The sequence below is a fragment of the Gouania willdenowi genome, chromosome 6 (genome assembly GCF_900634775.1).
Source record: "Gouania willdenowi chromosome 6, fGouWil2.1, whole genome shotgun sequence".
In the NCBI taxonomy this organism is placed as follows: domain Eukaryota; kingdom Metazoa; phylum Chordata; class Actinopteri; order Blenniiformes; family Gobiesocidae; genus Gouania; species Gouania willdenowi.
This window is the reverse complement of record NC_041049.1, coordinates 3,718,177-3,744,921: the sequence shown is the minus strand read 5'-3', so window position 1 is coordinate 3,744,921 and position 26,745 is coordinate 3,718,177. Positions and strand designations below refer to the sequence as shown.

Below are 26,745 nucleotides of genomic sequence, written 5' to 3'. Positions count from 1 at the left end.
TCAGAGCCGAGTACGACACCCGTGAGCAGCATTTCTTTATGTACGTCACAAAGGAAAGACCACGGTGGCTGAGGAATGACTGCGTACGTGGGTGACGTGGGTCACACATTGGCCTTTTCCATGTGTTTTGGCTACGAGCGATATGACAATATGACAGGACAATGAACTCATTAGCAGAATCAGAGGTGACAGCACGTTTCCTCAGGTGCATTTCCTGTTCCATAGCAGTCATCGTGTGTGTCAGGCCTGCTAATGAGGGCTTAACTGAAACCATTTGATTGGCTGCAGGCACAATGTTTTTATGGCGTGTTGGGAGGGCTACGAGGGCATGTGAAACTCCAATTAGACGCTTTGTGCGGCACAACAACGATGCTGTGGTGTCAGTCAGAGATGATCAGGGGCTGATGGTGAACGTAGAGAGAGGCAGGACAACGTCACCTTTTCTACTTCACTCTTCCATCCATTAGAGCTGTTGTCCAACACACAGACTTCAGCCTTTTTGTTCAACAGTGCAGTCACTCACCTGCAGCTCTATCACCTTCCAACATGATTTCATGGTAAATAGCAGAAAGATGCTCGTGTGTTTTTTCTGCCTTTCCAATCACCATATCCCATTAAGTTGTGACTAGTTTAGGTAATACTAAATGGCATGATTATTAGTAAAAGAAAATATGAATGAAGTGTTTAATGGTGTTTAACAGAGAGGGAGGAACCAGAATAACAAAAAACACAAAAATGAAACTAAACACAGTAACTCTGACACAAAGGGCCTACACTAAAAAGCTAGATTATTATATCCTGGATTTATCTACGTTAACCTAACCAAACATTCTCTGTCAGACAAATCTAGATTACAACTCGCTAAACTTAACCTAAGCCTGGCTACGTGAGACAGAGGAGGAGATTACAGCGTCAGACCAATCACACACACGGATAAACTGTGGAGAGAAACTTATGTCACAGTTGAGGAATAATTGTTTAAAAATATGAAGAATTCAAATCCATAATTCAGACCAAAAACAACACTGTTGCTGCAGAAAAAGCAGGAAGTAATTAATGCAGGAATGAATAGTGTTAATGCTTAATTTAGTGAGATTATAAACGTAGAATAAACAGACACTCTGATCACTTTCACTTTCTCTTTTACCTTGTCTGCGGCTCTAATGCTGCACTCGTACAGATTAGCCTACATCATAATGTGGAATATTTATATTTTATATTATCTACAGGACTGAGGCTCTACATCACCACAGAATACATGAATGAATGAATGTATTGATTATTTCGGTCTGAAAGCTCCCGATGTACGCAGGCTTTATCATCTGACTTATTTTACTTTTTTTACTTCATAAGTACATCATATATAAATCTATGTATTTCTTATAGGATGTCATGAGTAAATGAAAGAATGACATCAATGTTTAGATATTCTCTCTCCTGTCAGCGTAACATCAGATCCACACAGAGACGTGTTCACAATGATCCTCCTTTTATTGGACAGGTCGTTTTCTATGAGATCTGATTGAATTTAAAAATAAGGGAAATTTTGTGGCCCCCACTACCAGCCGTCCCATGCTCCCAACCAAGCCTTCTATTTTAAGATAGGTGTACAATAAATCTAAAATACCCACTTGTCAACCACTCACTAAATATAATTATGTGATTATAATCTGGTAGGTCGACTTTTATTAACATTGAAATGCTCTGAACATTCTTACTAGGGCTGGTGATATGGACCAAAACTCATATCTCAATATATTTTCTCAAAATGGTGATATATGATATGAATCTAGATAAGTTTATTATCTATACTATAAGTCTGATCAGAAAAATAATTCTGGGTTAAATTTGCTGATGCTAAATGCTACACAGGGACATTTATTAATAAACAGCTGATCAATATGTGTCACTCATTAATCATCTAACTGAGCTTTATATGTTGTTCTGAGAAGTAAAAGCAGCGACTCCTAAAACTAGTATTTTGATTCATAATAAGCTATAATATATACATATATATGAAATATTCTAGTTTTCTATATCGCCAAAATAGAAAACTCGATACATCTTGAATCTCGATATATCGTCCAGCCCTAATTCCTAAATTATAAAACAGCCTAAATAAAAACATAAATGTGTCTATGAAGCACACGTGTTTATTTAATATACTTACAGTTTATATACAAGTCAACACATTGAATATTTATTGTTAGTTTCACATTGCTTGTCTTTAAGTTAGACATTAACATTTTATTTTCATTACATATTTTATTATAATTTTTCAGGATCACTCATGTGGTTCTCTGGTATTCACTAATGACTTATTAGACACATTTATTACAGACTTTACATCTTTAACACTATTTTAAAGCGCTGTATATTTGTGGCGCTTGTGATTGGCTGATATTTCATGGTGACTTACGTGGTTCCTTCTGCTGTGGGAGACGTTAAAATCTCATTCACTAAACTCTCTCACATGTCACAACGTATTTACACCAGTTCTTTGTTTTTTTTGCCGAAACATCTTCATTCATCATCTCTTTTCTGAGTTGTTTCAGGGTTTGTTGCTGATGTCAGCACTAATCTCGTGAGAACTGCCACTCAGGTCATTTCAGGTGCAGTTCTCACGAGGCTAGTGACAGCGTTCAGTTTAGTAAGGCATCTTTTAATTATTATTACATTAAAATAGGGGATATTTACGGGAAAATACTAATACAGAAAGATGGCGGGAAAGAGGGGTAAAATATGGGAGTTTCCCGCCCAAAACGGGATACTTGACAGGTGTGGATTGGTCAGGAGGCGGGACTTTAGCACTCGCTCAAAACCTGGTCCCAACCAGGTTTTGTGATTTCGCTGCGTTAGCCAGACGTCAGCCAGCTTCGTAGTACAGCACACACTGATTAAATCCTAACAGTTAGCGCGACAAGAGGAAATCTAACTTTATAGTACAGGCCCAATACGGATGTTGACAATTTACCCGGTTTCTGCTCAGGAGGGCAAAAGGAAAGCACACGCCGTGGTGCTATAGTAATTAGCTAACAACTTTTTACAACACAACACGCCAAAACTATCATTTAATCCGTATGGATAACATTTTTGTTTTTTTTTTATTTTGAATGACATTAATTTTGTAATCATGAGTTTTTACCCTGCTTTGCATGTACAGTGGACATGTAATTTATCCAGGCAGATCCACACCTGATGCCTCCCTTGTTTTGTTGTTATCTTTAATGGCATCGCGGCGCACTTCAGTAAACACACAGTCTTCATTGTTTCATTTCTCTGGTACATGATCTGCCCCACATGTCCAGACACGTAAAAGTTATAGCCATCAAGAGACTTGTATGCCTTTCATTGTTTCTGCTGTGTAAAGACCTGGTGTGTTAATCAAATAGTTGTAAATGTCTCCATACTGAACAGATCGTCAGTATTTGAAACGGGTCGGGTAGCAGAGTTAGCAGCAGTTAGCTTTGCGTTGTACCTCTCACAGTCCTCTGCACAAAGATGTTCTTCATTTTGTTCGATTATTTGTCCCAGGTGACATATTAATCCTCCCCAAAAAATGTAGAATGTTTTCAAAACTTGGACATTTTAAGCTTAACATCAACAAATGAATTAAAAAAATGAGGAAACATTTACACAGATTAAAATTGTATCTATGATATTTTAAGGCGATTTACACTGAGATATAAAAACAAAGTCCACTGGGCTTCAGAGGCTTTGGTTTTATTTTCATTATCGTGTTGAAAATGTGAGTTTTTCCATCTGTACAGAAAGCTGAGAGGAAATGATGGAAATAAAAAGGCAGGTACTAATCTCCTTTTATCAGCAGATACATCACCTGCACTGACATGGTAATCAGACGCTGAAAGTCACACGAGTGGATCTCCTGAACCCGTCGGTGCCGACAGGCTGTCAGGTTGGACACTGAGGGTTTGCGTCTATCTTCTCTTCATCTGCTCTTTGTGACGAGGCTCGGGGCGAATTAGCATCCGTCAGCTTGAGCTCGGCGCCGCAGATTACTGCCAGGGATGCTGATGGCCACTTGTGAGAGACTTTGGCACTACGTTGAAATTCCTGACTTATCTGACACAGATAAGACTTACACACGGTTTTACACGTTAACACTTCCATCCTTCTGGAGGAGGACAACTACAGCGTGTTGTCATGGACTCCTACAAGTGCAGATTACTCAGAATACATGGTTGACGTTCACATAATCCACCCTAAAGGCTGTAGATTAATACAGAATGAGGAAGCGTAAATAATTAGTGGTTTTACTGTAAGCAAAGGGAAAAGAGCCCAAACGCCTGTACTACAAAGCTAGATCTCCTCTTCCATCGCACTAACTTCCAGAATTTAATCAGTGTGTGCTGGACTACAAAGCTGGCTAACGTTTTCCGGAGCTAAATCACCATGGTAACTTAGGCTGAACGCCTAACCTGGTCGAGACCAGGTTTTGTTCTAGATCTGAGCGAGTACTAAAGTCCCGCTTCCTGACCAATCAGATCTCTTAGAAAACGACCTGTGCGATAGAAGGAGGATCATTGTGAACACGTCCATTGTGTAGATCTGATGTGACGCTGACAGGAGAGAGAATATTTAAACATTGATGCAATCCTTTAATTTACCCAATGACGTCCTATAGGAAATATAGAGATTGTTATCTGATGGACTGATAAAGTGCTTTCAGACCCATAAATTCATTCATTCATTCATTGATTCATGTATTCTGTGGTGATAAAGAGCCTCAGTCCTGTACAATAATATAAAATATAAATATTGTCCACCTTATGATTTAGGCTGATCTGTATGAACCAGGTTTGGGGTCAATTTTAATTGTACAGCCACATTAATAACTACTACTACAAAATAACAACAAAAATAGCAACAAAACAACAACTACAAAACAATTACAACTACAATCCATTCTGTAAAAAAAGGAATCTGTCCAAGGGCAAAACAGCTCTGAATCACAACCATAGATGTAGAGGGTGGGGGTTTGGGGGGGCAGTGAGACACAGAAACAATGAAGTGGAACAAATCCAACAGGCACAAGCTTTATCTCCTTCCCTTCGCCTTCACCGCCTTTTTGCTATTTTTCGCTATCTTCCTCTATCTTAATGAGCACCGCGGCTTTCCGTGGAGGGATGGTGGCGGTGTGATACATCACAGGCAGGACACATGGATGGGTGGGGGTGGGTGCTGATTCAGAGTACCAGTGGAAAGAGTTGAGACTGGTTTGTGTATACGACTTTTTGTGTGTGTTTGTATGTGTGTGTGTTAGACGTAGTCACGGCCAATTAGGAAGCATTGACTTCAACACTTCATCAAGTTGACTTTGATTCAAGGTGACAAGGCGGATGAGTCGCTCAAACCTCGACGGCCGTTTTTTTAAAAGCAACAAAGCCAACGCCTCCAGGTTAATTGCTTGTACTAAGCCGGATGTTGGTGACCCGCGGCTCTTTAGCTCCTCCACGTTGGCAAATCCAACCCCCCAGAGACTATTTTTGTTCCTTTGGAGTTGCATCGGCTGATTGGCAGAATGCTGAGGCGGCCACACCTAATGACGAGAGAAGCATTTTGTCTGTTTGCCCTGCAGATGGACTGTGATTCAGGCCTTGCCCACACACACGCACACACACACACACACACACACACGCACACAAACACGTGGATAGTTCTGAAGACACGAAACAATCTGACGATATTAGTCACCAGAACCAGAGGATTTTTGTTAATTCTGCAAGACTTTCTGCTACTCAGTGGACTTTTTATACGTTTCCCACTCATAAATATGCTTATACGTGGTCTATCAACACCATTTGAAAACTGGTATACAAGTAAAAGTCTTTGGTTTGTAAAGTTGCTGAAGACAATATTTATAATAGCGCTTTATACTAATGTTGTGCCAATACCGATACTAGTATCGGTAGGAGTCCCGATACGGCACTAAAAGACTGGCATCAATATCGGCAAGTATTAACTATTACTACGCCGATTCTACTTACAGCATCAAACTGTTCTTCAAACTACTATCGATAGTACGCCGAACAGAAGAATAAGCCGCCGAACACCAACGAAGAAGAATCCACCAAAATTGTTTGCGTTTACCGTGTAACTAGGCAGTCCCCCCCGCTTACCGAGGGGTCTAGGGCCGCCTCCGGGGGGTCCGGGTCTCACCCTTTCTCCCCGGCAGCGGTATGGGCCGATACTGCGCAACTTTATATTGGTATCAGCATCGGGACCAAAAATGGCATTGGAACACTACTTGATACTAACCAAGGTTGTCTCCAAGCGCTTTACAATAACAGTTTATTCACACACCAATGTGACAGAGATGCCATGCAAGGCACCAGTAAACCATTGGGAGCAACTTAAGGTTCAGTGTCTTGCCCAGGGACACTTTAATACATTGACAGGTACAGCATTGTGATCGAACCCCCAACCTCTCTACCACCATGGTCGCCTAAAGGATAAAGATGTTGTCGGAAAGCTTTTGTGCATTGTATTGTGGGATTTGGAGTCAAGTAGAGGGATGCATAGAAGTGTTTTTAATTCCTTCTTCCCGTTTTCCCATGTGATTGAATGTTATTGAAACCAGGTCGGAGTGATTTTTCCATTTCAGAATGTGAATTCCATTTTGTGTCCGTTTTCCACCATCACTGATAATCGGAGGCCGTCCAGCAGGGGTTCTCAACCTTGGAGTCACAAGTCTTAAATAAATGTGATTATCACAGATTCATAGAACAATGGACCATCATTTTACTGACTTTATGGATGGATCCCAAAAATCTCTCCCCTTTATTCCCCCTTATAGATGGTCCTGTCTCCACATGACTGTTCTTCAATGTTCATGTCTGTGTTCAACCACCTTCAGCTATAGTGGGGGTCCCCGCTCTCTGGAACCTTTAATTATTTTGTGGGTCGTGGGGTGAAAAAGTTGAGAACCACTGCTCTAAGTGGGAATAAAAATATAGCCTATAATATCTACAGATTTCCTTCAAAGTACACGTATCCACCTACCCAACCACACACAGTAAAATCTGTTTTCCAAAATGCTTTGTCATGAAATGTGCTGAGAGGTCGCAGTGCTCACACTCACTGTACAAAGTCTTACACATTTCTCATAATTATGTGTCATTACAAAGGCAACAAAGCATCAGAATAATTGACCTTCGCATTTTTCTGCATCAGCTCATCTCTCATCTCAGCTTTTGTATTTCCAAACCATTCATCCATCTAACCATCCATCTAACCATCCATCTAACCATCTAACCATTCATCCATCCATCCATCCATCACTCCTCCCTCATTGCTGTGTGTAGGAGGTGTTGCTCTGATCTTGTTGTACGTTGCTGAGTTTAATGGAACAAATCACTGGTTGTGTGTGTCACCTTCCTGTAATGGTCAATGGGCTGCTACACACACATGCAGACTGTGGTAAGGGGCAAACACATGTCCAGAGAAATCAGTAATGATCCAAAAGTACCAGAGGAGTGGGTTCATTACCATGCATAGCATGGAGGAGTGTGACAACAGGGGGTCCCAGAGGAAAGGGAAGCAGTGATTCTGGGGGGGGTGTACATGACCTGGGGGATGCTCGTATAATAGAAACAATAAACCAAGGCAGGGTCCTGCTTTATATACATAATGCTACACATGGTGTGGTCGGTGGATGTAGGATAGGTAGAAATATATGTGTGCATCATTGTGGATGTTTAATAAATAATGCACAGTTGTTATGTTGTTATAGTTTTTTAGGGTAACCCTAACCCTAACCGTTTTTTTCAGTTCCCTGAAAACATTGAACTTTAACCTGTCAACACTGTTGTTTTTCTGTTTTTAAGCTCTACGTTTAGTCACATAGTGGGAAATGTAAACATTGGAGGATCGTGACTATGTCAGGCTGTTTGCAGACGATGTGATTATCTTTGCTCTATGTAAATAGTAAAGTTAATATGGGGTTTTATCTTTTCCGGTATAAAACATTTCCTACACGTCAGTATTCACTCCATCTTTGTCGAGATCAGAGATGGGCAACTTTTATCACAGAAAAGGCCACAAAACTGATTGTATCTGATCTGAGAGCCACATTATCAACATTCATGTCAACATTTAGAATAATGTTGTTTGGTATGTTCTAGGAGTTATTTTGCCAATTGTATGTTTTTTTTGTCGTTCTCATCATTTTTTAGGTCATTTTGTGTTTTGAAAGTTATCTTGTATGTTTCATGGTCATTTTTTGAGTTTTTGGAGGCACATTGTGTATTTTGTAAATTTTGGGTGTGTTTGGAGTCATTTTGTGGAGTTTTCCATCCTTTTTGTGTGTTTCGTGCTCGTGTTAATTTTTTGTTTTTTTTCTGTCATGTTTTTGTTGGTTTTTTAACAACTTTATCTCGTTTGGTTTTTTTTTTAGTTTGTTTTGGGTACGCACAAAATAAGATCAAGGGCTGCATGTGGACCACGGGCCACCAGTTTTCCATATTTCAAACATAAATTTAAAGACATTTTGAGCCCAAACGTAACACAATGGCACATTTCTGTGTCGTAGATTGTTTGGTAAAATATTTTATGAGAACAGATTATCTGAATAATTTCTATATATGTGACACAGCATAAGAAAACCAGGAACAAGTCGGCATTAGAGAAACAGAAAAATGACAAAAACCTTCATTTTCTGAGAAAATTGTGATTTTCTTCTTTTTTTTTTGCAAAATATGCCAGAAGTAATAAAGCAAGCACTCCATGCTTCAAATAATCATATCAGAGGTTTTAAAACGATAAACTTTGTTTTTGTAAATGGCTTGTTTACGCTTCCTTCTCTTACTCCTTTCTTTGACCATAGAAATAATCAATTTAAGACTGTATTTCTTCGTTTTTTTCGTCGGCTCATCCGATAACGGCGAGACAAACAGCTCCTAAAAGTGAAACTGTTTTGAACGCTGCGCTTCAGTGCAACTCTATACTGAACGTAAAGTTATTAATTGTGTCTAAATCGCATTAAAATGGTTCAAAACGCTATTCACAACCATTGCATCTTCAAATATTATTTAATTTCTGTGTGTGACACACCATCAGAAAGCTTAGATATCTCAAAGCACCACCAGGCCGACATGTTCCTGCTTTTCTCATGGCCTGTCACTTATATTTTTGTGATGGACATTGACGAATTGAGGATTCGACCTCACATAAACATAAAAAAAGCTTATTATCAACTTAGCTTTTCATTAGCGTGCTGGCAGTCGCTAGCTTGCGCGCCTTTGCCAGAGCTCGGACACACCTGCCAGATGTTGCTTGATGCATCTGTCTGGTTATTATCTCTGGCTGTCAATGAATGTCCTTGGTGCCATAAATGAAAAAAAAAAAGTCTGTCATGTTAGCGACAGAAGATTGAGTCCCGGAGCCCACAGGGATGTTCTCAGGAGCTGCCATGCTTTACTGTCACGGCTATTTTTAGAAAGATAATGAAGTTGGTATATTTAGATGAAATCTGTTGATAATGTGGGATAATATTTGAACTGATATTTCACTGACATCAGGTGGAAAAACACAAAATCCTTATTGAGAGAGAAATAAAATCCTTACCCTGGCTCATTGAAGCAAATTCATCGTTATGTGCCAAGTTCTTTTATTCTTTCTTTCTAGTCGATCTAGTCTTTGTGTGGGTTTCTTGTGTCCCACATGGTGTATAATATCACCCGCACTAGGCAACAACTTAGCACTAATCTGCATCTAGAAATGCAGTTAATGTGTATATATACTGTATGTACTTCCTATCCTCCACTTTCTGTGTGTTTAGGTTTATATTCAGGGGTTGACTGGCCATCTGGCATACCAGGCATCATCCCAGTGGGCCGGTCCGATCTGCTACATTTTTTATTTTATTTTTTATGAGCTAGTGGAGGTAGACAGGTGGCCAAAAATGGTCCAAAAGTGTCAAAAAGGTGGCAGGAAAAGAGTGAAAAGTGACTAAAAAAGCAGTCAACAGTGGCCAAAAAATGGGCAAATAGAGGAACTAGGTGGTATGTAATGGCAAAGGGTAGCTTAAGTAGACAAAATGTGGCAAACATTAGTGAAAAAGGGCAAAAATGTGGAACAAAAAGAGGCAAAATGAAGGGGAAACAGGAAATAAGTGGTTTTTATTGGGCAAAAGGTAGGTTATTGGGATGAAAAGTGGCCAAAAAAATAAAGAAAGGATGAAAGTGTCAGAAACAACATCATGTCATCGTTATGTGCCAAGCTCTTTTTATCTTTCTTCATCCCTTGGCTTAGGTTTTGTGTGGGTTTCTTGCGTCACTAGACGACACCTTAGCACTAATCTACATGTAGATATGCTATATGCAGTATATGTATTGTACTTCTTCTCTTCCACTCTCTGTGTGTTTAGGTTCATATTGAACCTACACATCTGGTTGTCTCACTGAACAACAGAGGTCGAATGTGACACGCTCGTTTTTCACCGTGTACAGTTACGTGATATCAACAGACGATATTTCCACACGTTATTTGAAAAGATGAAAGCCGGACGTGTCACCTGGACAGAGGGCACCTTACGATGACATTCCCGCCATGCTGGGAGTTAATTTGTGGTAAATCAGTCAGAGTGCAATCGGTGGCATGTATAAAAGTCACGGTAAAGGAAAAAGGTCGAGTGACGAGGCTTGAAGCCATTTGTCAGCGAAGGAGTTTAGACGTAGTTGATATACATCTGTCAGCCACATCATTTGGACCAATGAAATTGATGGCACCTTTTTATTTATATGGGCTAAAGGAAGCTGTTGTAATGAGGTCTCAGGACGCAAACATCCTTGAAGGAAAAGGTTGTCAATGCATGGGGACGTAACGTCTAAAGAAGCTCAACTACAGATTCAATTCAAAATTGTTCTGCCCTAGATTCTACTTCCATGTATAAATGATATGTATAATAAGTAAGGCACCACCAATATCCAAGTAATACATTTAGTTTAGTTTATTTTGTAAGGACCATGTACAGAAAGTCTAACTAAACCCCAAGGTTTTTCCTGACCTGCCACTAGGGGGGGGACATTCAAAAAAATGCCTTGATTATGGGCGGTGCTTCTGGAGCAGTTAGGACACGCCCATTCTATACTTTAAAATCTCCAGAGAGCAATCTATACCAGGGGTGTCAAACTCATTTCAGTTCAAGTGCCAAATACGGACCAGTTGGATCACAAGTGGGCCGCAGGTTTTAGGCGGGAAAACAAATCATTTCAACATTAATGTTTCCAGTTATAAATTAAACATGAAATATATCAACAATATCTAAGCAATAAGTGATACATAAATTTCCTTTGATTTATTTCTTTATTTTGACCAATTTGTATTTATTTTCAGGAGATTTTGTGGAATAATTTCATGATTTTTTTGTTCTTTCAACAACAATTTCCTCCCTAATTATTTGGAAATTTACATAATGAGTAATGTTTTTGTTGTCATTTTAACTTTCTCCAGCCGCCGAATCAGATCACTTGTTTGACACAAGTGATCTATGCTATGCTAACTAGCTACTCAATACTCACTGTTCCTCTCTGTTCACAATTCTCTCAGTCCAACATACTCACCACAAAGTGTAGAGTCCACAGGTGATAGTTTTCATAAAAGGGGCGGGGCTAACAGTGCTTGTTTGTGACACGTGATGGTCCAATGATGTCACAGAATCTCGTTCTCAGCCAATAGCACAATTAAATTGTAATAGCCTGGTTTCAACCCATAGAGGGCAGTCACTCTGACATTTTACAACTAAATATGCCACATTTAGATACTTTGACTAAAATGTTGACAGTTGGACCAGGATCAACCAACGGCACGACTTCATACATTTGTATTCAGCAGAAAAACATTGCTTTTGGATTTATTTACTAGTGAAGTTCTTGGGAATTTACCAGACGTTTTCTTCTGGCCTGTACAGAATAGATGTGAGCCTGAAGAGGCCCATATGATGCTGCAAATGAAGCCTAGTTACCTTGAAACATATTTGGGCCAATTTTCCATAAAAAATGATGACAATTATTAGTTCTTGACTGACATCTGTTATTGTCATGGCTTGGTTTTGGCCAAGATTTACCCAACAGGACCAGAGCGCCCAAGTGCCATCATTCACTGTGGTATGTGGGTCAGATGAACATGCCAGCTGTGGCCCAGTGGGCCAGATATGGACTAGTAGGCATTATCCGTACACTCTGGTTATTATTATTATTTCGTCCAGCTCTAACTACTCATGCAATACTGATATGCACGAATTTGGCCTCAAACTGTTCAAGTAATTTGTGGTGTTTATGCTAAGTTCAAGTTTTTTTGCAACTATTCAACTTTTTGAGTTAATGCCTGTGCAACTATCATTGGAACTTTCAAGCCCTTCATCCCCAGCCATTCTTCAACTTTTTCAACCAATTTCAACTTTTTCCAACTTTTTCAACCCATTTACATTTTCATCAAGTTTTTCAACCTAATTGCTAATATTAAGCTACTGCTAGGTTACTGTTATTTATAAATGAATAGTAATGCTAGGTTAGTGCTAATGCTAGACGAATGTTTTTGCTAGGCTAATGCGATTGTTAGGCTATTGCTCAGATTAGGCTAATGCTAATGCTAGGCTAATGCTAATACTAGGCTAATACTAATACAAAGTTTTTGTTAAAGCTAGGCTAATGCTAACCTAATGTATTGGCAAGCACCTGCATCCTCACTTGAACAAATATACTAGTTTTTGTGCATTTTGTGTGTTTTTAGAGGTTTTTATTTTGCGTATTATTGTTTTGGTTTTGTATCTTTTTTTTTTCTTCTTTTTTTCTTCTTTTTTTTGTAATGATCTGTGTTTTTGGAGTAGTTTTGTGTATTTTGGTTGTCTTTTTTGTGTGTGCTTCTGTTATTCTTTTTAGTTTTTTTGGTGTCATTTTTGAGTATTTCTGTTGTCTTCCTATATTTCTCTGCTATCTGTGTCTGTGTTTTACTCGTTTTGTCTATATTTTTGTACTTTTATGTAATTCACTCACCTGTTTTTTGGATGACAATGGCATGTAAATGTGTTGTCGTTTCAGAATGTGAATTCCACATTTTCTGTGATAAGAGACCCTACGTTAGAAGATTAATTGAGGCCTGGATCTTTAATGGGTTTCAGGTTTATTTGGTAGCAAGTGAAAGATGTTAATGATATTAGAAGCAAAGCCATAATCTTGATAAATTTCACATCTTCTCTTGGTGCAAAAAGAGCAAGTTAATGGTAGTTTAATCAGTGAATCTGTGCACAGTCCACTCTTTGTCGATTACTCTGCAGTATTTCTCATCTGTGTGTCGTCTTCTCCTCATTAAGTCTCCATTAGCGCTTCCTGTTTTATGTCCACTCGACACCAGCGACTCCGACATGAGAGGTTTTGTCACACCTGCAAAGAAAAAGCCTTTATTTCCTGGTAATTGCATCCTCTCATGCAAAGTGCTTCAGTTCTAACTTTTAATGAAAGGCCACGGTCAAGCAATCCCACAGATTTTAATACTCAATTAGCGAGTCACAGTGTTGGCGAGTCGGAGGGGCTGCAAACCGCCGTGACCTTAGCAGACGCTCAGAACCTCTGCCTGTGTCTGAGGAGTCAAACCAGCACCAGGTGAAGATGAAGACGAGACGCATTTAAAGAGCTGCTTCTCAGCTTTAATTGGAAAGTTTGACCTCACGCAGGAGAACGAGGAGCAGGAAAGCCTTCAATTGTGGTTTCACTCAAACGTACGTGCAAAAACATGCTGTTAGTTTAATGCTTTGTTTGGCCCAAGAGTCGAGCAATAAACAACCAGGTGGTCTTTAGTTTGTGCAGAGGAAATAATAATGAGAGTTTTCATCTGTTTTTGTGTCATTTTTGTTGGTTTTTTTCTGCATTTTGTTTGTTTTTGGAGTCATTTTGCGTATTATTCTCATGGTTTTGTATCTGTATTCTGTCATTCTGTGTATTTTTGTTGTTTTGTGTGTTATGTGTCATTTTATGTGTTTTTTGGAGGCATTTTGTGTTGTTGGTTTTTCAGTAATTTGTAGTGACCTATGTTTTGGGAGTATTTTGGGTTTTTTGTGTATTTTTCTGTAATTTTGTATTTTTTATAGTCATTTTATATATTTTTGCTTTTTGTCTATTTTTGCTCTTTCCCTGTACTTTTGTGCTATTTTGTGTGTTTTCTGAGTCATTTTTAAATGTTTTGTTGTCTTCTATATTCGTCTACAATTTATTTGTAGTGATTCTTTGTGTTTTTAAATAACTAGTTTTGTTTTGTTTGTTTTCTTTTTGTAGTCATTTTGCAGTTTTATGTGTCATTTTTGTACATTTTTAATGTCATTTTTGAGCATTTTGTGTTTTCATGGTTTAGTGTGTTTATAGAGTCATTTTTGCTTATTGTTGTTGTTTTGTATGTTTTTCAATTATTTGTAGTAATCTGGTGTATTTTTGTTGTCCTCTTTGTGTATTTTTCTGTCACTTTGCCTGTTTTTCGAGTCATTTTGTGCCTTTTAAGGGCCAAAACATACAAAACTTCCTGTTACCTTCTGAACAAGAGCCCTATTTACAAATGCGTTAAAAAATGAATTGAAGACAAGAAGAGATGCTTTTATTTTGAAGAGAGGATGTTAGATTTTTAGCTTGAAGCTGGTCCCAGGATGATTTTACATTCTGCTCACAATGCATCATGGGACATTTGAGTATGACTAGTGTGCACATTGTGTATACCTAAAAATGTCCCCATATAGTATACATCCGGGTATTTCTCACATACTCAATCTTTTCATACTATCTAATGTGAATGCACTACAGACTTATTATGAGTACTACGTTAGCATGACATTTACAACGCGACCAGAGATTTAAAAATATTATCACAATCATAAATGTTTTTATCCTAAACATACAGCGAGTAAAAAAGACGGTGTCGTTAAACTTCATCTTGTGGCTCTTTTATACTCATGCATGAAAAGACAGTCGTGGTCTTTCTTCTCCCAAAGGTGTCTGTAGCTTCAGGGTCTACCGCTGTTCATTCAAGACCTGTACAAATTGTTTTGACCTCAATCCCTCGTGAGAATTCCTCATAGACTCATCGGTTTTGGTCGGAAGCCACTTCAGCTTCCACAGGAGTTTTTCTCTGTGGATTAGGCTTCATTTTTAGACGAGGGAAGCCTCAGGATTACCCGTGTATGGCTGAGGAACGGCGTCTGACGTCGAATAGTTGAATGACTTTCATCATTCCTACAAAGGAATATTTCCACAGCATCTCTGCAGGCATCTGTCAGGATGTTTAAGTCAGTCTGACAGCGTTAGAGAAGGAAAAAGGACGAGCTGCAGGAAATGAATACAAACAAGTAAAATGTCTCCTTGTTCACGATTTGGTTTTTTAGTTACGTTGAGATCACCAACATTCACTGCTGGTTTTCATTTCCTGCAAAACCTTTTTTGCCAAAGATTTGTGTTCATTTTGTGACAATAAGAAATAGACAAAATGAGACTAGAAACATACAAAATGGCAGAAAAATAGACAAAATTACCCACAAAAATATATATATGAGGCTCCAGAACACACAAAATGATGCCAAAAACTAAAAGTACCAAACAATTACACAAAATGACTCCAAAAACACACAAAATGATAGAAAAAAATATACAAAATGACAAATACACAAAAGGACTCCAAAAAACAAAGTGGCATAAAAATACACAAAATGACAAATAAATAACCAAAAAGACTCGAAAACACATAAAACCACAAGAAAAAAACACAAAATTACATAGAATATTCAAATAAAGCACAAAGGCACAGGTTTGGAGTTCAAGAAGACTGTGTTATATTTAAACGCTTGTATTTATTCATCGTAACTCAACAGAAAGCAGACAAACACGGGGAGAAAATGGTTTTTCTTACTGTTTGTCATGGCCGTGTGTGACTGTGGTTGTGGATGTTCACCCCCTGTGGACCAGCTCTACCGTAGCATTGATAGCTTCTACATTCCAGTCATGCTCGTGTGGAAATGAGGAGTAAACGCCAGGCCTCGCCCCGCTACGCTCCTGTGGAGAGGGCGAGCGGTGGAAATGCTTGGAATGAGTGAACGCAGGGGGTAGGTGCCCCGGGATGTGCCTGGGGTCACTGCTCAGAGATGAAGAGGGGGGGAGGGGGGCGGAGCCAGGATCCTGGGGAGACCATCGAGTGCAACCACACTGTGACCCGACTCCAAGGCAATGAATAATGTTTTTGCTCCAGCTTGAAGATAGAATACAAGATTGAGAAGCTACTTCACACGGTGGTTGCCACGGCAACGGCATCAGTAGAGCAGCTGATTTTAAGTGATTGCATTTTTTTAATTAATATTATTTTGTCTTTATTTAAAATCAAGCCTGAACATGACACAGAAATTCCTTATGTGCATATTATGGGATAATATCTCACATTTAGTCACAATTTTTCACTGGTAAACACGTGATTAAATGTCTAGAAAATGACAAACGGACAAATCCACCGAAAAAATCTGACTACGTGTAATGGGTGGAGTCGTCATCATGTTATCCTGTGACTAAAAATTTACGCAGAGCTCCGACTGAATTGTGTTTTTAAAGGGATGCACCGAATATGGGCGACCGTGGCTCAGGTGGTAGTGCGTCATCTTCTGATCGAGAGGTTGGGGGTTCGATCCCAGTACCTGACTATGTGTCGAAGTGTCCTTGGGCAAGACACTGAACCCTAAGTTGCTCCCAGTGGTCGACTAGCGCCTTGCATGGCAGTCCTGTCCCACTGGTGTGTGAATGTGAGAGTGATTGGGTGAATGAGCTGATATGTAAAGCGCTTTGAGACTGCTTCAGTGTGGTGATAAAGCGCTATATAAAATCAAGTCCATTTACCATTTACCATATTTGACCACCAAATATATTTTTGCCCAAATATTGCAAAAAAGCCACATTCGGCCTTCGGTTTAGTGAGTTAAAAGCAAGGCCGAATAGTAGCGTCTGATGCAATGATGCAATCAAACAACGTGCAGTGATTTACTGTAGATTCGGAAAAGTGTGTGCGTGTTGCTGCAGAACCAGCAGCAGCAGCAGCTCCTCCTTTCCACACACAAACACAGCCAGACTCTCTCCTTACCGCTCTCCGTCGTCCATCACTGCATAAAAGTTGAAAGCCGTTAAATTCCACAACCAAGTCCGTTGTTAGCGCTGTGAGCCACGAATCCGTAAACATCCCCATAGTTTTCTCCTTACACTACACCGGGTCTCTGCATAGACTGGTGTAGCATTAGCACGGAGTGCTAACAGCTGATGTGTGTAACCAATGGCTCCGTGGCTCCAAGCAGTGACTCTCAACACGATCAGCAGCAGAAAAAATAGTGCAGTTTGTATTTACATATATTGCAATAAATATAATGTATATTCTATATTAAACAGCAGTGTTTGTTTTAGCTGTTAGATAGTTGGAGAGGGAGGAGCTCACATTCTAGGAGGCGTGTTAGGTGACGTCACCTGCCAACGTGGGTAAAATTCAACTGTCCTGTTTAAAGCTGATTTTTTACAAAATATGGAATAACAAGGGAGGGAGGAAACATAACTTTTTACACTTTGTTCCTGAATGAGACTAAAGAATGTTTATCACTGTCGTAAAACCATTATAGAGGGATTTTTTTCATCATACCTCCCCTTTAATGCATTTTAGCTTTTTTTTGGAATGCATGTGTTGTTTTTTTTGATAATATAATATAAATGAAAAACTTTGTTGTGCTTTTTATGAAAAGCAAAGGCTACTGGAATATTTAAAAAATGTCAGAATATTCAATAAACATTTACTTTAAAAAAAAAAAAATGTCTAAAAATGCGTTCTAGGTTATTTATGCACTATTTAAAAAAATAATGAAAAACGGCCAAGCGTTTATATTTTATTCAGCTTCGGCTTCAAATTTTCATTTCGGTGCATCCCTATTTTAAAGTGTTATTTCAGATTATTATGACTGTATTCAAATGTGAAAATATCTGGTGCAAAAACTGGTTTAGCTGATGGTGTATTAGCTGAACTGGTGATCAGTTTACTTTACTACCAAGTTTCCCAAGATGCATTTTGAACCTACGACGACAAAAACCTGACGCACACTGAGTCTAAATATCTCTGTTGATTCTCCACCTTTCAAAGCATCTGAATATGTGTATTTGGTATTAAGTAGTGCTGTTTATTAATCCCAGTCCCACTCTTCACATTTCAGTGAAAGTATTTGAATTTTGTGTATTTAGTTGTAAAATGCCACTAAGGGTTGAACAACAATTGAATATTGCTTTGAATTGTCATGTGTCATGTGGCCCGTTATATCAATATGGGGTCAGGACCCATAAAAGGTTGGGAACCACTGCTCTAACCTGTGTCAGATGGTGATACCAGCTTGTGTGTGTGTTTTTTAAACTGTGGCCTTTAGTCACTTGGAGCTGAAAATGGATTTTCTGGTCCCCAGGTGCTGTAGTCTGGTCTGTGCTGTGTCAGATTTAGGGGGGGGGACCAAGAAGCCCCGCCTCCTATGACCGTCTACCCAGATCCACTCCACTCGTCTAATCCACCAGTGTGTCCCATTGGTGTCGCCAATGTTTCCCAATGTAAATCAGCCGACTTAAACATTTTATGGGGATTAGCGCAGCTTAGCTCCATTGCTAATGCAGTGACGAGGGCTTTCTGGTGGCGCCGATAAGTGAATGTTAACCAGTAACTGCTGCTGGCGCTGTTCGGCTCAACGGACAAAATACCAGTATCATAGACAAGTGGTTATTGGCTTTATTCAATGTGTTGTTCTGCTAATGGGACACTTTTTATGTTGAATTCATAACTTTACTGTTGGATCATTGGCTGCAAGTTTAGAGCCATTATTAAAAAAGAAACTTGAATTTAGTTCAGGAGAGAGCAGCTGTAGAGTACATGCACAAAATGACTAAAAACATCCAAAAAGACCCCAAATAATCACAAAAGAGACTCCAAAACAGACAAAATAATGCCAAGAAAAAACTAAATGATGAAAAAAAACAAACATAAAATGATAATGAAAAATATACAAAATGACAAAGGTTATGCAAAAGGCCTCAAAAAAACATACACAATATGACGATAAAAACTGTCAAAATGATTAAAAAAAACTTAAAATAAATAAATAATAATAAATGACTTAAAATACTTAAGAAGAAAAAAGACAAAAGATATAAAAAAAAAAACATTAAACAGATGAAATAATACAATATTACAGAAAAATAAACAAAAGGACAAAATAAATTCACAAAATGACTCCAAAAATACAGAAAACGACAAATTAACAAGACAATACATAAAATTACAAATAAATAAACAAAATGACTCCAAAAAATGTAAAAAAAATTACCAAAAAACTACAAAGAAATACATCAAAGGACTCACACAGAATTACTTTTGATTAGCCCATATTTTTGTGCAGGATCCACAAACTATGACATAAACTAAGTTCTGACATGTTTTCCAATCTTCTGCACTTCCTGATCCTCACTCACATTTCCACTTTTCAATGTTTATCAAACGCAGTAAGTGCAGCTCAGCAGGGTTTGAGTCGTTCTCACGATCAACAGGAAAAAACACTTGGATTTAATCAGGTTTTAAACAAAGGGACAATGTGTCTCTGGATCAATGAGAGTCGTGACCAGGCTTAAGATCGGACAAAATTACTCTTGATGTTGGGGAATCAAAGGTTTGCGACGTGGTTAAAGTCGGTCACTCACACATCAAAAGGATTTCTCAGACCTTTGAAGATCAAATGTCAGCTTGGATTCTGTCGATATCTCCTTAGGTTTTCATTGAACACCTACAGGTGGCATATGATTATGCTTTTAATACATGCAGGAATATACAGTAAATGATGATAAAATACTAACAGAATACAAAGAAGAGATGAAAAGCCTGTGATTTAAAACATTAGACATTATGTTGTCGAAAAGGTTTCAGTCATAGAGAAAAAAGAGCTGATGGAGGAATTATGAGCACTTTGCATGAAAAAGACAAATACTGTAAGTGACAAACACAGGTATAGTGCATAAATGCAAAAGTTATTCCTGTGAAGTTGTTTGTAGCTCATGTGGTTATTGTTTCTATAGAAAACTATAGAGCTGAATAACACTATAGCTCAGACAGGAACTGTACATTAAAGTACAGCAACTCAGAAATACATAAAATATGAACAGAAATACACAAGCTGACAGAAAAACATACATAAAAACAACCAAAAAGACTCCGAAATGATGGAAAAATACAAAAAAGAGAACGAAAAATACACAAATGACTCCAAAAACATACCAAATGACAGAAAAACAAACGAGAGGATTAACAAAAGGACAAGAAAAATACAAAAAAGGACAACAAAAAGGTACATAAATGACTCCAATCGACCAAAAACAATGACAAATATGGACAAAATGACTCCAAAAACATACAATATGACAGAAAAATACAAAAAAGAACAAAAAAATACACAAATGACTTCAAAAGACCAAAAACAACATCAAATATGCTCTAAACTAGTCAAAAAAACACACAATGACATCCATCCAAAAGGACAACAAAAAACACAAAAATGACTCCAAAAACACGTTAAATGACAGAAAAATGCACAATCAATCAATCAATCAATCAATCTTTATTTGTATAGCGCCAAATCATAACCAATGGTATCTCAAGGCACTTTACAGTAGAGCAGTCTTAAGGACGGACTCTTCATTTTATGGATACACACATATGCATATATACGTATATACACATACATATGTATCCCACACCCAACATGAATTCATCATGGCGGCAAGGAAAACCTTCTGTTAAGCAGCAGGAACCTTGTGTGGATCCCATTCCTATGATGAACAGCCATCCACGTTATGCTGTGTTGGGTGTGTGCAGAGGAAAGGGTGGAGACAGAGTTGTTGAGACTCTGTAGCTCCACACTAAGGATCCCACGGACCTGCAAGACAAAAGCCAGAAGGAGTACAGGAGCAAACACACAAGGGAGTAAGCAGACATAGAGGGAGTGTTTGAAAGAGGAATGGGACCCTCTCCGGTCCCTCTCTAACCTAAATGACCTCTCTCTTAACGCCCTCTCCAACCTCTCTCCAACCGAGCATGCCAGACCCCCCCCCCCCCCGGCAGTCTATGCCTATTGCATCTTAATTATGAGCTATGAGCTGGTTCCTAACTAAAAGCTTTATCAAAGAGGAATGTTTTGAGCCTAACCTTAAAGGTAGAGAGGGTGTCTGCCCCCCGAACCGTGGTTGGTAGATGGTTCCAGAGAAGTGGGGCCTGATAACTGAAAGCTCTTCCTCCTATACTACTTTTAGAGATGAATGGAACAATGAGTAGTCCAGCATTTTGAGAGCGTAGTGTTCTGGGGGGATTGTATGGCACTACAAGCTCCTTGAGATAGACTGGTGCCTGTCCATTTAGGGCTTTATAAGTGAGAAGAAGAATCTTGAATTCTATTCTATATTTTATGGGAAGCCAATGCAGAGAGGCTAATACAGGAGTAATGTGATCACAAATGACTCCAAAGACCAAAAACAACAAATATGCACAAAAAAACATACAATATTACAACAAAAACACACAAAATGACAGAGAAACATACAAAAGAACAACTAAAATAACAAAAATGACTCGTGTGCGAAACATAGTAGCATTTAGCAGCCATGAATTGTTGTGAAGTGTGCGTTACTTCATTGTGTGTTTGAAAGCAGATCCTCCAAATAACAAAGATAATTAAAGCCGGACACCAATTAGTTTGGTAATGAATATCCTGCACGTCTTCCTCATTTAAATCCTGCTTCTTCATCGTGTGCTGAACATAATCCAGCGTCGGAATTAAGTTTGACGTCAACAAATAGTTGTAATTGTTATTTACAGACTTGATTTAAGGACTTCAAATTAATTAATAAATGAGTTTGATCAATTTTTTATCTGGAAATTAATTTTCTTCACATGTTTTTCTGATTTCCTTAGATGTGAATATGAAAGGCATTGTTACGTCAACCACTTTGTTATTCAAAAGTCTCAGTCCTCGTTTGCACTGCACTCACTCATCCTCCCCTCTGTTGTTTTTTTGTTCTCTCGTAGGATCCATCTGAGTAGGCGGCGGCAACAAAAGACCAAATGCCATGGATGTGTTCAATTTCACGTACTGGAACGCCTCTGAAGGCAATGACACCAACAAGGAGGAGGAGAGCGAGAGCGCCTACAAGACGGTGGAGGTGGTGTTCATCGTGCTGGTGGCCGGATCTCTCAGTCTGGTCACGGTAATCGGGAACATCCTGGTCATGCTTTCCATCAAAGTCAACAGAAACCTACAGACTGTCAACAACTACTTCCTCTTCAGCCTGGCGTGTGCCGACCTCATTATTGGACTGTGTTCTATGAACTTGTACACGGTCTACATAGTGATGGGCTACTGGCCTCTGGGGCCCGTGGTGTGCGACTTGTGGCTAGCCTTGGACTACGTCGTCAGCAACGCGTCTGTCATGAATCTTCTCATCATTAGCTTTGACAGATACTTCTGCGTCACCAAGCCCCTGAGCTACCCTGTCAAAAGGACAACCAAGATGGCGGGGATGATGATCGCCGCCGCCTGGGTGCTTTCCTTCATCCTCTGGGCTCCGGCGATTCTCTTCTGGCAGTTCATCGTGGGTGGACGGACGGTGCCTGAGAAGGAATGCTACATACAGTTCTTTTCCAACGCCGCCGTCACTTTTGGCACAGCCATCGCCGCTTTCTACCTGCCCGTCATCATCATGATTCAGCTGTACTGGCAGATCTCCAGGGCCAGCAAAAGCCGGGTGAAGAAGGAGAACCGCAAGCCGTCGGGAGTCAACCCGGAGGCTCTGTCGCCTGGCCAGAAGAGGAACAGCTCGCCCAAGAAACCCAACAACAATAACATGCCAGGGGAGGATGCGGGGCAAAGTCAGAGCATAGACGACGGCGGAGCCAACCAGCACGATGGCAAGCTGCAAAACGGCAAGGGGCCGTCCTCCACCACAGCTGAGGGTGAGACTGAGGGCGACGAGCCCACCAGGGAGAACTGTGCTCCTGGAGAGGAGAAGGAGAGTTCCAATGATTCCACCTCTGGCAGCGTGGCCGCCTCCAACCAGAAGGACGAGGAACCCGCGCCGTCCACGGCCAACTCGGTCACAGAGACGAGCCAGTCCGTCACGCGTCAGCGCGCCAAAGCAGGTGGCTCCAAACTCACCTGCATCAAGATCAAGACTAAATCCCCCAAGGGTGACTGCTACACCCCGTCCAACGCCACGGTCGAGATCGTCCCGTCCTCGGAGCGGCAGAACCACGTGACGCGGAAAATCGTGAAGATGACTAAGCAACCGCCGAACAAGAAAAAGAAAGCGGCGCCATCGCGGGAGAAGAAGGTCACGCGCACCATCATGGCCATCCTGGTGGCCTTCGTAGCCACGTGGACTCCTTATAATGTGATGGTGCTGATCAACACCTTCTGCTCCAGCTGCATCCCCAACACGGTGTGGACTATCGGATACTGGCTGTGCTACATCAACAGCACCATCAACCCGGCCTGCTACGCCCTGTGCAACGTCACCTTCAAGAAGACTTTCAAGCACCTGCTTCTGTGCCAGTACAAAAACAGTCGGTCAGCCAGATAAAGTAAACGCAGAGCCGCGGGGAAGCAGCAGCACTGAGATATGTGTCGCATGCGTGTGTGGGTGTGTGTATGTGTCATCCATCAATGTTTGTGTGTGTGCGAGAGAGAGAGAGAGAGAGAGGAGACTTTGAGTGTGTGCTTTGAAATCTCTTTCTTTCTTTCTTTCTTTCTTTTTTTCTTCTGCGGTTTTATCATGAGTTTTCCAATTTCTCAACCAAACCCGGTTGTAGCACTTTACACTATTTCAACTGAGGCCAGTTGCTTTTGAGACGTGTTTTACAGAAGAACACAACAAGAGAAGGTTCAGTGATGTGGAAAGTTGCATGCTAGCAGAAACGGAGGCGTGTACATCAGATAAATAAAGACCAGAACAAACGATAAGAGATAAAGAGCAGAGGGAGAAAAACACACAAGACAACTTCACCACGGGAAAATAGGGCTGACTGAACCTCACAAAGCTGGAGTTCAGTGATGATTCCTGTAGATATCTGTATATATCTCTGTGTGCGTTTGTGTGTGTCTGTACGTGTGTGTGCGTGTATGTGTGTGTGTGTGTGTGTGTGTGTGTGTGTGTGTGTGTGTGTCACCCACGCCTGCCTGCTATCTATCTGTGAAATGTGTAAAATTGCTATTATCGGTTTTTTTTTAACAACGCGAGAGACTTCGGTCATTTACACCACGTGTAAAACTCGAGGTCCGGGGACCAGATCTGGCCCTTTAGAGCACAGGTTCTCATTTTTGGGGTCAGGACCCCACACTGGGGGGGGTCGCCCAATGCCTTCAAGAAACTAAGAATATTTTTTGAACAATTTTAGCCCATTTTTGGATATTTTTACCCTTTTTCTGCAACTACACCAAACTCACCTTATTTGAACCTATTTTCATTACTTTTTCTTGCCATATTTTTGCTCCTTTTAATGCATTTATACATTACTGCCATTTATGACACTTCACCATCAAATTTTAATGCCTTTTCTGCACTTTTTTCCACTTTCAAGACATTTTCAGGACTTATAAACGTTTTCCACCACTTTTCCACCTAATGTCATGTACGTTGACCCATTATTGTCATGTTTAACTTCTTTTCACCGTATTTCATGCTTATTTTTGTCATTTTAACTCATTTAACCACATTCCCAATTTGTCATGCCCATTATTTGCCAGTTTAACTAATTGTTCCTACTTTTTAAATTACATTACCCGAACCCACCTCCCGCCATTTATGTGTCTTTTAGAGCTAATATTGACACTTTGAAACAATTTTTATGTCCGTTTTTAACCAATTTTTGTGGTTTTTGAAGAAATCTTTCTCTTTTCCAAAATCCGGAAATTTTCAAAATTATTCCACAAAATGTTCCCATTTTTAATAAAAATTGGTCACAAACTCGAGGAAAATTTCAATCTGGATTTTGTCTGTAACTTTCATTACTTTAAATGTATTTATAGGCCAGAATAATGTGAAATTGCTGATTTTCCCACCCATCGTAGTCTGTATTTGCCCCTTGAACTAAAATGTTTGACAGCCCTGATCTACACAGTGGACAGAAACTCATTCAGAGGTCAATGGTTATCGATCTTTGTAAAATCATTGATCTGGAAAACTGATCTAACAAGGGTTAGCCCGTATTAGCATAGCAAATATACAGTAAATGCTGAGCGGGCTGAAGACTATCCCGAAACAACTATTAGCTTAAAGCTAAACGAGCTAACCCTGTAAACCTAGAATTTGAACAACAGAAAAAACTCTCTTCATCAAACTTTGAGGTAATTTATTTTCTACTTTTAAAAACTAAATGTGATTTATTTCCATGTGATGTGTTGTTTGATTAACGTTCTGCTCTGGTTCTCTTTTTAAAACAATCAACTGGTTTTCACATTTTAGCTGAAATTGTGGATTAAACGCAACAACTGCTTCCAACCCGTGGTGTATTGCTCAGCATATGTTCAAACATGGCTGACAACATCAAACGTCAAACAACACAGCTCCTCGCGCAGGAGACACAAAAGACGCAACACGCACACTTGATTGTTCAATTGTTCAGTCGCACGCTTTGATTCGCCGTGTGTGTGTGCGCACACAGCGACACGCTCCAGCTTTCACTGCTGACAGGATGTCAGATGTTTATTTTATAGCAGCTATTAAGATATTTATGTTTGCGGTTTGTGGTAGAACAGGTGGTGGGAGCTCAGAGCTGTGTGTGCAAAGCGTGGGAGGCATCATTGAAACTGCTGATTACTGCATTGATCTGAGTGTGTAGTGTGAGGGTGAGTGTGAGCGTGTGTGTGTGAGCGTGTGTGTGAGCGTGTGTGTGTGTGTGAGGGTTCAAATGCTGACGTGTGTGCGTGCGCTCCAAGAGTGGAGTTTACTTCTGATCACGGGTCACGGCCTTGTGATTTATAAAAGGGCTACTTCTGTGTCTGACTGTGAGTCAAACTCCTCGTTTTCAGTTTTAAAACTTTAGTTTGGCATCAAAACTTTCTTAACTCGTCGTTCACAATCACATCCTGGTTCAAAGGAGTTGTAACGATGCGTGAATAAATCACAACTAGTCGATTACGCCCCTTATGAACCCTTTCTACCATTTTTCCACCTAATGTTACATGCGTTCACCCATTATTAACACTTTAAACCTCTTTTCACCACATTTCATGCTTATTTTTGCCAGTTTAACCACATTCATGACTTGCCATGCCCATTATTTGCCAGTTTAAACTTACTGTTCCTTTTTAAAATACAAATCCATCCGTTTAGAGCAGTGTTTAGGGTACGCGATGACACTACTGGGGGTACTTGAGAAAGAGAGAGAGGAAAATTAACAAATACAAGTATTAGAAATGTATCAAGTTTATTTTTAGTTAAAAATGATAATAATACTAAATATTACCAGCAACTCACAAAACCACTACAAGATCACACAAATTAAGAGAAAAATATGCTAAAAAAAAAAAAACAGACAAACAACAAAACAATAGACAAAATGACACCAAAAACACACACACACAGAATAATACTTACTATTACCAGGAACACACAAAACTACAACAAAGACACACTGAATGAGAGAAAAATACACAAGATC

At 39.7% G+C, this 26,745-nt stretch overlaps 1 protein-coding gene across 2 annotated transcripts in view; it reads left to right on the top strand.

The window, feature by feature from the left end:
* Window positions 1-23,754, top strand: part of chrm2a (cholinergic receptor, muscarinic 2a) — a 91,359-nt gene extending 67,605 nt beyond the window's left edge. For both annotated transcript variants that reach the window (XM_028449960.1, XM_028449961.1), the window contains exon 3: window positions 22,117-23,754. In XM_028449960.1, coding sequence (XP_028305761.1) covers window positions 22,158-23,666 — 1,509 coding nt within the window. In that variant the 5' untranslated portion in view covers window positions 22,117-22,157 and the 3' untranslated portion in view covers window positions 23,667-23,754. The remainder of the gene's footprint in view (window positions 1-22,116) is intronic.
* The last annotated feature ends 2,991 nt before the right edge of the window (window positions 23,755-26,745 follow it).